Source organism: Hippichthys cyanospilos, chromosome 2, assembly GCF_059441005.1.
Source record: "Hippichthys cyanospilos isolate Australia breed blue-spotted pipefish chromosome 2, RoL_Hcya_1.0, whole genome shotgun sequence".
NCBI classification, from domain to species: domain Eukaryota; kingdom Metazoa; phylum Chordata; class Actinopteri; order Syngnathiformes; family Syngnathidae; genus Hippichthys; species Hippichthys cyanospilos.
In genome coordinates this window covers 11,527,891-11,542,794 of record NC_142370.1, presented here as the reverse complement: position 1 = coordinate 11,542,794, position 14,904 = coordinate 11,527,891, and the positions used below count along the sequence as shown (strand labels likewise).

General features: G+C 37.8%; 1 protein-coding gene across 2 annotated transcripts; it reads right to left on the bottom strand.

Moving 5' to 3' along the window:
• Window positions 1–258: 258 nt before the first annotated feature.
• runx1 (RUNX family transcription factor 1) lies at window positions 259–14,422 on the bottom strand. Of its 2 annotated transcripts, none has more exons than XM_088401929.1 (8): window positions 14,288–14,422; window positions 9,772–9,911; window positions 9,581–9,691; window positions 7,236–7,392; window positions 6,282–6,386; window positions 4,208–4,456; window positions 2,201–2,347; window positions 259–2,125 (listed from the first exon to the last, which is right to left on the bottom strand). In XM_088401929.1, the coding sequence occupies exons 1-8, from the start codon at window positions 14,373–14,375 to the stop codon at window positions 1,602–1,604; spliced, it is 1,521 nt and encodes a 506-aa protein (XP_088258055.1). In that variant the 5' UTR covers window positions 14,376–14,422; the 3' UTR covers window positions 259–1,601. The 2 variants fall into 2 exon arrangements, with proteins under 2 accessions (XP_088258055.1, XP_088258063.1); XM_088401937.1 differs by lacking the exon at window positions 14,288–14,422 and adding an exon at window positions 10,869–11,181.
• Window positions 14,423–14,904: the final 482 nt, after the last annotated feature.

Here is a 14,904-nt window from a genome sequence, read left to right as displayed (position 1 = left end):
GAAATTCTGGATCTGGATTCGTCCAATTTTGACCTTGGCTCCTTCGCACCAAATAACAATTCCCTCCTAGAACAGTGAGACTGTTGATTTTATTTTAGCTTTGGTCTAAATTGAAAACATGGATTTGACGTCAAAAAATGACTGTCGTTACCTTCCTCAAATAATGGCCCAAGGTCTGTTTTTTTCCCTTTAAATTCCAATACGATATCAATAGTAAAACAAACCATTTACTTATTATGCTGTGTTTATTAATTTTATTTCAGTGTTGACGTGAACAATCTGTTTGATGATGTAGCCGATTTCAGCAGAGGTGACCAGCGTCCTGAAAATTTGCATTTAAAAAAAACGACTTACTCTAATATTTTTAGAAAGTCACGATATGAGACAACAAACCAACACTTCATTTTTTCCTTCCGGGTTTTTACATGTGCATTTATGTAATAGAAGATACATTTAAAAAATAAAAAAAACTTATTTTTTAGGTGAGCTATGCACATTTTAGAGTTTTAAATTAACCAAACATGCATGTTTTTTGAAATGTGGGAGGAATCAAAGATTTCCAGATTGAACTCATACTGTCTCGGGGAGCATGCATACGGCCTGAGCCGAGATTTGACCTGACCTCATAACTACGAGGCAGAAGTGCTAACCACTTTCCTCTATACTGCCCAGTCAGAGTTCAACAAAACAATAATTATACAGTGGTACTTTGACCCAAGAGTGTCCCAACGAGCTCATTTTTTGCAAGACGCGAGTTAAATCTGGTCCAGTTTTTGTATTGCGAGCGGAAATAACGACCGCTAGATGGCGGCATCAAGCTACACAACATCCGGCCACCACCAGTTATGGAAGTACAGTACAAGTTTCGTTTTTTTTTTTTTTTTTTGCTCAAATTATGTTTTTGTTTTGTTTTGTTTTTCAGGTATTTTGTTACGTATTTTGGGGATTCCAAGAGACTGCGTTTTGCAGAGACAAAGATGAACTCCACTGCTTAAAACCATAAAACTTAATTTACATTGAAGTGAAGTGTAGTACTGTACAATACTGAAGCAGAATTAACTGACGAGGTGCCAAACGTAAATCCTTAGAGTGGCCAAAAGGTGATCAAAATGATCTCAGTGGATATGCAACACAAACACCGGAAAAAACCTTAATAATCCACATCCACTTTTATATCGAATAAAATTTCCAAACACACACACACACACACACACGCACCGGTACCCACACTCATGCAGTTGCTTAAATTATTTGAGGTGATGTACATTGTATAAAAATGTACAATTATAAAAGCTGTTTGAAATGTTTTTTGTTGTGCGAATTCCTGTTGTCTGAATTTGGTCATGTAACCTTTGTGACATGATGTTTGACGACAACCACTCCAAAGGGGAAATCTGATGTGAGACTAACTTGACTGATCTGAGTTACTCGCCTGGGTAACTCTGGAGTCAATGCACCACTGTAATAATATAATTGAAGAGCAACTGAAAAATGAAAAATATGATCTTTGACCTCAGACATCTTTGATCCGTCAGTCTTGACAATCAGTAGAAGTGTTTTGATGATCGCTTGCCGATGAAAACATTCACGAAACATTCCTGTCAGTAAGGTCTCCAGACAGCCTCCACGTTTGCTGGCGAGCTACTATGGCTGGACTCCACCTCCACAACCACACCTTCATTCTGATTGGGCAAGAGCGGGGAGCCTGTCGAGGCATTCGTGCAAGGTGGTAGGATTCTCGGCGGGGATCGTGTGTCCCCACCACCTCCTCCGGCCATCATGGAGAACTGGTAGGAGCCGGCTGACGTGGAGTAGTACACGTGGTATGGCGAGGAGGTGGACTGGAAGGGCCTGTTCTGGCCCTGGTGAGGTGTATTTGATGGGTATGGAGTCGGCAGGTACGTGTGGTACCTCCCGGCGGGTGTGGTGGCCATAGCTGTCGCCATGGTAATGCCAATGGCGCCGTTGGAGACGGGATTATGCGGGGGTGTGTAAGTGAAGGCGGCAGCCGTGGAGGGGTAATGCACACGCGGGTCCGAGAAGCGAGTGTCTGGCAAGGAGGGGACAGAAGTGAAAGATCGTTCCAAGGTCATCCTTGGGTCACTAAACGCTGTCAGGTCAGGACCTTAATGAGGGAAAAAATTCAAGGCTTACAAATGTGTTTTTTTGGTCTTGCATAATCTTTAAATGTGTGCATTACCTGTAAGACGCGAGGAAAGGTCGCCTAGCGATGAGCGACTTGGTGAGAGGGGATTGGTTGAGTGGATGCTAGGTGTGGTTATCTGTCCAAGGTAGGGATAGGATTGGTCGTAGGACCATGATGGAGATGACTGCATCTGTCGACCTTCTAGGAGAAGGGACAGGAGGAAAAAGCATTTAATACAGCACTTGCTACTGGGGCTGTGAACTAGGACATAAAATAAAATGTTTTTTTTTCCAGTCATTCTGGACCCGTATGATTTAAATCAAAGTAACAAACCCAATAAACATTTATGTAAAGTAGCATTCATTTGTTAAAAAAAATAAATTATATGCAAATGTTCAGACTACAATAAGTTACACAATTTAAATCAAACTTGACATAGATTTAACATTCAACCTACAGGCAAAAAAAAAAAGAAGCTTTTCATAGCTTCCGTATAACTTGCTTGAATGCCGCAATTAGGTATTTCATAACTAGACTTTACACAATCACTGATTTAGCTATAGAACGTCAACAAATATTGTCCCATCATGATCAAGTCAATCAGATAGGCAAAAAGTCTATTAATACTGTAGCTATCGTGAACATGTTGTGTATGTAAACTACCCATCTGACATTCTGCCACTTGACCAAAACCCCAATTTCAGAGTTTGGTTCATTTTTAGAGCTTCCATTTAAGAAATAAGGAATGAATCATATTAATTCAATTTATTGCCCAGCCCTCCTAAACAAAAACAAAACTTCGGTGACTTGAGCAAAAATGTGAATTGACTCTCGGAAACAAACACAGAATCCAAATTCTTTGTCTTTGTTACACCGTCTCACACAGCATACAAAGGCCATCGGCTAAGTGGTTGGTTAGCCTAGCTGGCTAGCTGGTACGGCACCATACATATTGATTTATTGAGCCCAAGCGAGAAAAAAGTTGAGATACTACCATTGGAATGGATGTGATGAGGAATCCTGAAAGTTGAAGTCAACTATTTTCAACTAAAACTATTTAGTTTCAAACAGTGCTATTTAAGTCTATCTATTTTAACTCGTTCAATGCCAAGCATTATCTGAAAAGGCAACCCCGAGAGTGCCAGCAGATTTCAAGTATTTTGACACATGTTCTCAAGGCCGACAGAAGATTGTATTGAATGACTATGTAGACATTGGTGGTGCCATATGAAACATTGGCTTCCGTTCTTTACCCAGAAAAAGAAAGTAAGATTCTACTTTATTCCGTTCTTCAGTAATCACTGTTTGAAAATAGGTCATTTGAGTGACAAATTTGGACAAAAGGAGCAAAATCCGCGCATATATACTGTACACTTTGACATAAATATATTTTTAGTAGCATCTTGAACACTTGGACAGTCCTTCCCATCAATAAAACACGTACAAAAACAGACCGTAAAAATGTGTTTTTGGTGGCAAAATAACAGTTGTCCTTTTGTAGGAATGCTGTAATTGATCATTAAAAAAGGTAAACATTTGCAGAAACTAATTGATATTCATCTGTTTGTTTAGCTGGCCATATATAATTATATCGTGACAAATCCCTTCTATTACTTGATAGGTTGACAGCTTGGAAGTGAGACTAGCTTGGAGTTCCACAAAAATGAATGTGTTCTTTTTTGTTGGACAAAAGTGTTAGTTTACATTTAGTAGGATACTTTCAGCGTCACCACCAGGCAAATAAGAGGAAATGATACCACTGTTTAGTGCCCCAGTGAGGTTCCACGATGATGACACACAAACACAAACAGTAAGGAGGAACAACAGGCTTGTAAAAAAGATTGGGTTTGATGCATTTTTATGTTTTGGATCCCTACGTGCTTTTGTTGGGATAAGCAAAATTCTTTCATCAATTACTTTTCACCTTATCTTCTACGTTGAAATAGAAGCCCTTCCAAATGATCCATAAATCCTTTTCTGTTACATAAAAGTATACCTAAAAGCGTAAACAATATTGATGCCCTTTTTGTGTCACAACCATCCCAAAACTTTAGTTCTTACCAGTTGCCATCTGGGTGTGCGCGGGGCTGGAGAACGTAGCCGAGTGCAAGGCGGCGGCCGCCGTCGACTGACGTGAGTTACAACCGGAGGGCTGATGATGATGATGATGATGATGATGATGTGTATGAGGATGATGGTGGTGTGGGGGTGTCACTCTCATGGTGCTCCGCCTCAGCTGTTCCAGCTCTGTGAGTCTCTCAGAAAAAGCCAATGACCCAGGTTTGATATCATCCATCTTCTGACGATGACCTAAGAGAGAATTTCATTACTGAGCCTGATATACACAATGTAGCTTTGTGTGTGTGTGTGTGTGCATGCTTGTGTATGTGTGCACATTGGTGTTGGTTACACTTCAAAGGTCCTAATGTGTGCATGCGCACAGTAATCCCTCACTATTATATAGCCCTGCCGCAAATTGTGAAAAGTGTAAGTGATTGAGGCCTGATCCAAAAGGCTTTGTAGTTGCAGATGCAAGTACTATTTTTTCTTTAGGCTGGATTAAAAGTGTTTGTCGCCGTTTACGGCAATACATCAGAGTGTTAAACAGTCTCACAGAGACCATTTATACACTTTTCCTGGTTTATACAGCTTCACACTGTATAGTTGAACTAACACTTTCTAAATAGTTAACTGTTTTACACTGTGCCAGAGCTACAAAACAACACATTAGGAGTTGAGAAGTAAAACTGCTGTGCTGTATTGAATAACCTGTTTAGGGTTAGTGTCACCCCCGGAAGTGTTAAACTAATTAAGCCGTTTTTTTTCATTAGCTGCAAGAACATCATTGCAGAAATGAGCTTTAATTGTTATTTTATTGGATTTTCCTTTTAACAAATAACACATAAAATTATGACTGGTAGTATCGTTTTATCTGAAGTCTTTGGCAGAGCAAGTCTTATCGAGTGGGCGGCGCTTCTTTTGTTTAACTTTTTGCTGAGTTGTTTCGACAGTAAAGAAATCAACCCCATCACAATATGGAGCACCGAAGGTACCAAAATTCAGTAAATACATGTACCAAGAAAAAAGTGTAACTAATTAATCAATTAATCAAATTGAGTAATTTAATTAAAGTGTCATTAATTAAGTAAATGTTCCCTTAATTAATGTCGTGTCATTTATTTATTAAAAGATTAATTAATCAAATAAATCAGCTTCATTAAATGTGTTGTTATTTCATTAAAATATATATATAATTATTTATCCATTTAGCTAATTATTTCACGGTTCTGTGTTGCGGCGATTAATGAGTTCTTTTTATCTGTCAAACTCCCCCGTCAAAGTTTGATGGATGGGCCCGAACGCTTGATTGGTCACCCTGCTCTTCAAGCCAAGAAAGACCAACGAATGTGGAGTACTTCTTTGGTCACTCTTGGGTCAATGTCGTTATCGGAAAGCGCAGAAATGACAAAACTTCAATACATTCTTCCACTTTATGTTCTATTAAATCGTTTTCGGCAGGCCGTGCTTTCACATACACAACAAGGTCTAAAATATCTCTACCTAATTCGCTTGAAAGCTCAGGAAGGTCCTTCGTCATCATAGCTGCCATGTTTCCATCCACTTCACGCCAAAGCATTGGATTGGACAAGATTTGAGCGAAACAGGATTTGGCACCGCCTACTAACTTTGAGTTTGACAAATAAAATAATTCATGAAACAGTTGTGCCAACTGGCGGTGTTTCATGAATTAATTTTATCTGTCAAACTTACTCCGAATTGCTGAATTCACCCGTAGCGAATCACGAATAGGAAGTGTCGCGCTGAACCTCCAGTAAACTCCAGCAATGATCACTTCAGAGCTGTTTGCTTGATACCAGTGATAGTCATGCACAACGGCAAGAGCAGAGCTGAAGTGATAGAGGAAGTTGACATTTGCATCGATGACTCATTTAGCTGCACATTCAGAAGCAAGAATTCCAAGTTTCTGTCTTAGCCAGCAAGACAGCAAATTGAGCTCATTCAACCAGAAGTGTTGCTGCAAAATGTGGTCATTTGACCTTCAAGGCAATGCTTCAAACTGACGTGTTCCCAAAGAAAAGAAAAATTCCCACACGGAATTGGATTTGTTACTTACGCCGTGGCTCTCTGGGACCATCGACTGTAATTTTGATGGCTCTCTGGTATGTTGCCACCTGAGAGGGGTTGGTGAACACTGTGATGGTCAATGTGAAACTCTTACCTACATGTGAAGAAAAAAAAACAGATGAAGGGATGACATAAAACAATATGAAAAAAGCCATCAAGTAATTGTTCAAGCCCATGCAGATGTAGAATAGAAAACCACCACAAATTTCATGACATTTTAAGGACAACTCAGCTGTATATTTTAATCTTTCTTATTAAAGTCTTTGTTTATGATTTGCCATTGTTTATTTTTTTTAAAATACTTTACTTGTCACAAGCCAAAAAACAATGTTACTGAGTACAAGGTTGGATGTAAATTTCTGCAAAATAGGAAGCTCTGACTAACGATGACCAAGTTAATCTTTTCCTTCATCATCTTAACGGCATCAGAGCTACAACAGATGTTTACAAATTTGTAAATGTGGAAGTGTCAAAACAAAGAAACTACTAGCTGACTTCCTTTACTAATCTATTGATGGCCATTGCTGAACACTCTGATGTTGTGTTCACTTCCAGCTGTAGAAACACAGTTTTTGAGAACTGCTTCCCTTCAACGTTGCACTAATTTCAGAGTTCATAAGGTGTTCATAAGTATATACCGTATACACAGAAGACTAGTATTCTCACCAATATATAATTCCACTGGCATGTATGGAAATGAAAGCACTTGTTTTCTTTTCTTTAAACTGTCATATACACACACTGCTGTTTTAAATAGATGAGTTGAACTATTTGCCTAAGTGTTGAGTGTGTGTGTGTGTGTGTGTGTGTGTGTGTGTCTGGAAAAAAAGGGAGCGTCTCTACCAGTATGTTGCTACTTGCGCTTTGCCATGTGTACGTCAGTGCCATGTGGTATTAGTGCACAAGAGGTGTGCTAATTTTGCGCACGTGAAAAACAGCATACCCCTCCCGCTGCGGCCGACAAAGCGCAGATCATTGAATCGGGCCACTTGGTTTTTAATTGCAGCCGTGGCATTACGGAGCTCTGCCGAGTAGTTCTCGTCGTTGCCTGCCATCACCGTCACCATTGTACCGTCGGGGACCTCTCCAAGGGCAACCACCTGTTTGAACCACCGCCCAAAACAAAAAAATTAAAAAATCATTAATTATTGACAAAGGACTTGGAAACATTATCAATCAGTATTGTTCAATGTGTTCAAATTAAGGCCCAAACCATGTGGCTTTTGTGGTCCTTTTGTTGTGACTTCATATTTTTCATAAATAAATAAATATAAATATATATATATATATATATATATATATATATATATATATATATATATATATATATATATATATATATATATATATATATATACACACACACATATATATATATGTATACACACACACACGCTCTGTAACTCTGTAATGAATACTGTGCAACATCACAACGCAATTAAATAAACACAGCCAGTTGTCAAGGGAAGCTAACAAGAAGATGTCATGTAACGATGATAAAGTTTGTCATATGGAAATAATTGAATGTGGAAAGTGGAGACAGTGGACACACCCAATTTAATATATCCCCCAATCCTAATCCATCCACTATCCATATAAAAGCAAGCATGTTGCAATTGTTTTGTTACAAAAAAATAGACAAATGGGAGGTGCTATTTTTTTCCTTTTCAATATTGCCGAGGTTTTGTATCAGGACTTGGCATTGGCAGAGCTTCAAAAAAATCAGGTGACATACATAAACCCACAAACCTATCCATGGTTTGCATGCATCATAGCAATAATCTGTCATCAGGAAGAGGCAAGCGATACTTCATTTGGATGCATAACACAGCACGCGCATACCCATGCATGTTGGCGAGCGTGAGGACCTGCGATCGGGCTAATGCAACACACCCTACTAAATGAGTCGGGTCTTCGGCTAAAAGCCACTTTTGCCACAAATGCATTTTGGCCTGAAAGTGCAGGAAAGACGTGCACGAGCATCAACAGGATGTAACAAGACCATTAACCCATGAACACGCACAACTACTGTAATACACTACATGCATAAAATGTAGTCAGTTCACATGTGTGTTTGATGTCGTGGGTCGTAGCAGATTATGAATCGCTTTGTTTTCATATTAATGCTACTTGTAGTTTACTTTTAAGGCACTGAAGACAAGGTGCATCCATTAAAGCCAAGCTAAGTAGATAATGATGATGATTATGACGACAACAGAGAGACCGGACTCCTTCTTCTTCTTTCCTAACATCAAGATAAGATAAAATAGTCGTTGTATTGTTTGTTATTTTTTCCATATTCTGACAACCTAGTAATTCACAACATTTATTGACCAAAGTCACATATTTTTCACTAGGAACACCTGTATCTCACAAAAAGGGAAAAGTAATCCTGTCTTGATTTACAAACAAATGGATTTAAATGTGAAATTATTTACATCATTTGTTGTCAATTGATTGTTTCAGGTCAATTGAAATTTCATGATTTCACAACTGTGGTTCTCCCAGCACTCTGTTTTAGTTTGGAGTGTTTGGAATCACACGCACAAAATATCTTGATAGCCCCTGTGATTTTTATTTTGTTTTTGTTTTTCAGCCAAGTCCCCCTGAACTAGCACAAAACATTTTTGGATGGAAAAATATATGACCTAAAGCAGACTGCTGTGACATCCTTGACTGTTTAATTAAACTTGTCACACATGTCTGGTTTCAGCTCTATTTTATTTGATTCTACAAATACCAGAAAATAGATGCTGTCACGTCATCTGTTTTAATTCTGGCTCATCTGCTAGAAAATTGCCTCACTGATGAAAATGTGCAACTGTATAAAATTTCAGAAAATAAAGGCATTCACTATGAAGGATTAGCTGTAATACAAGTAAGCCAAAAGTTGCTTCAAGTTCCCATTAATTAGCATGAAAAAGGGTATTAAATTAGATTTTCTGCTACCTTCAGAAATCATTTCTAAATCTCACACACCTCCTCAAGTGCCTTTACGTACTCCCAGGGGCACACGTACCACTAAGCTAAGTCACCGGTGTCAAACAAAAGGCCCGGGGGCCAGATCCAGTGCATGACATCACTTGCTGTCTACCTCTTTATGTTTCTTGCTTGATTAAATTGCAAATTGTCGTCACCTTTGATAACAGTGAGTTATTGTCAGCAGTTTTTGTGACTAAACTGTGTTTTAAATAATTTTGACAATAGTTGACCAAAATATTTTCTTGGACTTAAGATTTCAAATGTTTTATCCATCAATTAGTTTTATATGTACAGAGGCTTTCTGACCTTGAAAGCAATAGGTAGAGTTTTGTTGCACCTCCAGTGTGTAGGCAGCACAGAACACAAAAAGTTGGGACTGTCTGTCTTCACTAGCTCACCCGGATGATCTGATAGCACCTGCGAAATAAATCATCATATATTTCGGTTTGGTTAAAGATAATAAAAACTTTAACGAGGAGCCACGAGCAGTTAACTACCATGTCGCGGTCGGCCATGCGCAGCTTGCCCACCAGGGATGCTCCGCCTCCAGCCTCCTGCGCACCCAGGGCCTCGGCCATCTTTCCCCCTGAGGCAAGGGTGGTGGATGGGGGAGTGTAGCGCCGGCCAGGGCAGGGGTCTGGAAGACAATGTTTCAATCACTACCGAAATACATCTGCTCCTAAATAATGACTAATAGCTTGAAACACAAATACAAGAAATATATGAAATCAAGAAAAAAAAAAAAAAGACTAAAGAGACGTTTCCAGAATCACGGCGACAATTTGAAGCGATTTTTCGAGACCTAAAAATATTTTACGTCGCTAGTTGCTAAACCAATAATTATCGATTCAGTGTTGTGCATCACACTGGTAACTGGCACATGTTGCGACCTCAACAGCCACAATATCTGGCCATGGTAATAAAAATAATTGGCATCAAAATTAATGTTTTCAATTTTGATTGACAGTTGCAATATGTTTAGTCTAATGGGGGTAATTTTCAGTAGTGTACTAATAACAGTTTGGAATAAATATAGTTGTTATTATAATTATTATTATAAATGGACTACTTACCCACATAGCAAATAAAATCTATCTATCTATCTATCTATCTATCTATCTATCTATCTATCTATCTATCTATCTATCTATCTATCTATCTATCTATCTATCTATCTATCTATCTATCTATCTATCTATCTATCTATCTATCTATCTATAAAAAAAAATCAAATTTGATTGTAATACTTACATTGCTGTCATTGAATGGTGAGATTAACTAACATTTTAACATTGCCATGAAGAATTACTTCAAAGTATGTTAATATTGATTTGCCCTCCATCCTCAAGTATAAATAGCCCCTCGCCCCCTTCAAAAAATCTTATATAAAACTACCTATTATATTTTGATGCTTACATTAGTTTTGTGTTAAAGTTGAGGCATGCCTTTTAATATGACTCATCATGCTTGTCAAAAATACTGCATTTGAAACGCAATATATGAGTAATAGCCAGTCATAGAGCGAGCACATTTTTCTTCGACTGTGTAATCTAGTAATAGAAATAATAATCAATAAAGATAATGACTGATGTACCGTATTTGGCGTCCCAAAGGAAGACCATTTGTGCGACTCTTTCAGTCAATAAACGTCCAGATAAGTCTCCTTTTTAGGCTTTTCTGTCTCCTTGATGATTAAAAGTCAGTTACAACCGGTGCGGGTACGACTTCCTTTAGTTTCTTCTCCCTCCTCTCTGTGACAGTTAAAAAAAAAAAAAATGTTGCCGCAAATGAGCGTTTAAACACCCAAACAAGAACGACGGAGGAAAAAAGACACGCCAAACTTGTTTCAACACGGAAACTTGCTCATATTCGTATCTGACACACTCGTCCGCGTGTGTGTGTGTGTGTGTCCTGCTCGTAAATGACTATGGTCGCTCACAGCCACTGAATTTTTACTGAACAACGCACACTTGTGTAACATCCGGGCAAGTTCGGCGGTTGCTCACTGGTGTCACCTGATTGGTTCTTGTTGTGCTTAGCATTAACTAGATTGGTTGTCTGTTGGAAGGCGCCAATCATCGCGTTGTCCGTGCAAAAGGGTTCGTGGTATGTATGTTTTTATTTTATTTGAGTTTTTGAATGGTGGTGGGGCGTCCCCTGCATTAATTGATATATTTTTTAAACGGTATAGCTCATATGGAACATCCAGGCAACTGTTGTTTCAGTTTACATCACATTTTCCCGAGGGGAAAAAAAGGTTTTCAATTTTAACTCACCCTTTCATAATGCTCTTATCATTCATACGATTCCAACTTCAAACTATTCAGGTCATTCATAATTCATTTTAAAATCATTTTCACAGCCCCTAGTAAGAATTTCACTGTGTGGTTTCGTGCTATACGTGTGACTATAATTCTCTGAAATCTACAATCTAAAACCATCTCCTTATTTAACATTTCTCAATTTTAACAAAATTTGACACAATTTTGGAATTTGCAAATGTATTTAATTATTCCAGATTTCTCGTCAGATTCCAACTTCAAACATTCAGTAAATTAGAGATGTCTTCAGTTGTTTTTTTTACATTTTTTTCCAGGAGGAAAAACAAAATCACAAATAAATGTAAATATTTGAATACTATAACCCATCCTACCACATTCTCAAAGGATTCAAATAATTCCGATTTTACAGTGATCAGCTCATTCAGGACATGTGGGGCTACTTTCCACATTCAAACTCCCATTGTTTCCCATAATTCCTCATTTTCACATTTCAATTTCCAAATCAAGACGTTTTACTTCATCCAAAGCCCCAACCTATTCTTCTGTGTCCAATGTATTGGACATTTGCTTTTGGTCTCCAGCTTTTGACTCATTCCAGCTACCTTATTAAAGCTTTAGTGTGTTCATTCTGCCATTGATCTACAATGGTACATGTGTGGTGAAAAGATCAAATATCACGAGGCAAGGTGAGCGTCACTACTGTTTTCTTTTGACATTCGCCCAAACGTACACATTTGATTGAACACCCGAATTTTGCATTTAAAACAGGTCAGTACCGGTCTACGACCAATAGGGGACAGTGAGGGATCGAAGGCATAGCCGTCTTCAAGTCAGCGTATTGTACTAAATTTGATTGCTGACTTGATATTTTACTCAAAGCTATTTTATGCTCACGTATGTTAGGGAGTCCAGACGTATAAAATCCCAGTCCCTATAATTAAGGGTGGTAAACGAAGATGTTTGAAAATACTTGATCGTTTTGATGTCTCTCTTGTTGATAAACACAGACAGTCGATCATCCTAACTCACCATGACAGTGAATGATCCATAAAGCTAGCTACAGAAATGTTCCTGACGATGCAAACGAAAAATGAAAATAATCTAAATAAAAACATAGATACACAATACAAAATTACTGTAAGGTCAACAAATTCTTTCTAAATAAAAACTTTTGATGAAAATATAGTTTACAGTACTTTGTCTGCTAAATATTACATTTTTGGGACGCCTAACCTTATACCAAATGTATCATCGGCGTGAGCACGTATGATTTAAGTCAACGTTTTTATTGCCTCACAGCTGCTGTCGGAAGAGTTTTGAGAAAACGCCAGTCTGCCCCTGTGGCCAAAGGGGAATGATAAAAAATGTAGACGCAGCCTCTTTTCTTGTCTGGCCCAGAGCTGAGCAGGATGTGATTTGCTCTCGGTAATATTTATATTTCACAATCTTGATAACACAGAAAGAAAGAAAGAAAGAAAGAAAGAAAGAAAGAAAGAAAGAAAGAAAGAAAGAAAGAAAGAAAGAAAGAAAGAAAGAAAGAAAGAAAGAAAGAAAGAAATGTAATTATGGTGTCATCTTTACATGTTCTTTGACTAAAAAAAAAATCAATTTCTGGGAAGACTGATCCGATTTGTTTTTTGCATCTTGGTTTTATCTTCTTTCAATTCAAGACAGCACATGTTGTAAAGGTGCTGAAAGTTTCCATGAAGGTGTTACAAATCACGATGACTTTATCACATTTGAAGAAAACCTTCCTCACAAATTCGCTTCAGAATTTGAAAAATTGCCCTCCCGTCAGTGATATTGAGCCTTTAAATTAAAAGAATTCTTTTGTACATGAATCTGATTTCGAAAATTCAACTTGCTCCATCAACTGAACTACTTACATTTCCCCAGCAATTTATTAATGACAGGATATTGTAAATGTAGCTTTTGCAGACATGTTTTCATATTATTTGGTTAAAATTATATATGCTGGTGGTCAACACCATACATTTCAAAATCTTAATTATTTGGTTGGTAGTAGATGCCTGGTGTCCAATACAACAATCCAGCTTCTGATTTAAAAAAAAAAAACATCCATACATATCGCTTTGATTTTGAAAGGCAGGGATAGACCAATTATGGGCCAAGCTGGTTATTGGCACAAACATTTGGCATTTTGAAGAATATCGGCATCAGCCTTTAAAAGAAATTTAAAAAAAATCTGCCGGCCAATAATGAATCGATTTTAAACTTTTCTTTGATTTTAAACAGTTCAGGTAACTACTTCAATTTCAATTCCGTTTTGTTTTACATGTATTTGAAAACAAAAATAACTTAAATTTCAACATTGTGGTCATTTTAAAATTTTGGTGAGCTGGATTTTCAGAAAAAAGCTGCAGTATGTGGTCTACATTTTATGAAGAAAAAAAAAACGGCTGCTCAATAAACATGCTGAAAAACATTCAAAGTCAAGGTTGGAATAATTTGAAGTGTATTTTTTTTTATTTTTACCGAAAATGAATATCGGCTCAAATGATTCATAATCAGCGTTCTTGACTATGACCAACAGCCAGAAAAAAAAACATCATGGTCTATCTCCACTTGATTTACGTAGAATTTTATCATGTTATAGTTATTAATCTGATTTCTGGCATAAAAGAAAACTGCCATGCTCAAACGAGACTTTGGAAGAAAAAAAACATATCACAAGTACTGTTGATGAAAATGAAACAAGTTGTTGTTTTACCAAAGAGTTCGCTGCCCGATCGGCCCTTCCTCATCAAGAACATGGCCAAGGACAGTGGACCAGAACCCGAAAAAGCTCCTGGGTTCATGCTGAGATCCTTGGCAGGAGACAGTCACTTATCCAATTTGAAACCAAGCACAATAAAAACAGGAAGTTATAACAAACCCCCAAAATATTTGAAATCAAGAAAAAAAGGGTCAGATGACTGAAATGTTTAGGAGGTGATCAACCCTGAAAAAAGAAGTCAGTCATCTTCATCAGCAGTTTATATACTCTCATTCACCTCGCCATCCTTCCCCTCCAGCAAAAAGAAAAAAAAAACCCACCAAAATGTGAAGGAAGAACAGCTAGTCATGCTGAATTCATCCTCGCCTCGAAAGCACGTAGCCACAGGGGACACGAGTCCACTTTGCCCTCAGGCGCTTTCGCAACTGCTAATTTCATTTTCACTTACCACTCAGTGGCATATTCTCCATTTTTTTTTTTTGGGGTCACTCCCATCATCTCCAAGACCTTCCCTTTCCTTTCTATCCCATTTGAAAGTTCTTCTTTGAAACTGAGTGCACTGACAAATGCGAAAAAGACATTTTTTTTTCATTTGTTTGTTTTGTTTATAT

What these genes read in the sequence shown, in the direction of transcription:
- runx1 (XM_088401929.1), bottom strand. Translation starts at nt 14,375, where the DNA reads ATGAACCCAGGAGCTTTTTCGGGTTCTGGTCCACTGTCCTTGGCCATG. An exon ending in CTCTACCTATTGCTTTCAAG is followed by an intron (nt 7,393 to 9,580) that starts GTCAGAAAGCCT and finishes TGGTTCAAACAG; the next exon opens with GTGGTTGCCCTTGGAGAGGT. An exon ending in CCTTTCCTCGCGTCTTACAG is followed by an intron (nt 2,126 to 2,200) that starts GTAATGCACACA and finishes TCCCTCATTAAG; the next exon opens with GTCCTGACCTGACAGCGTTT.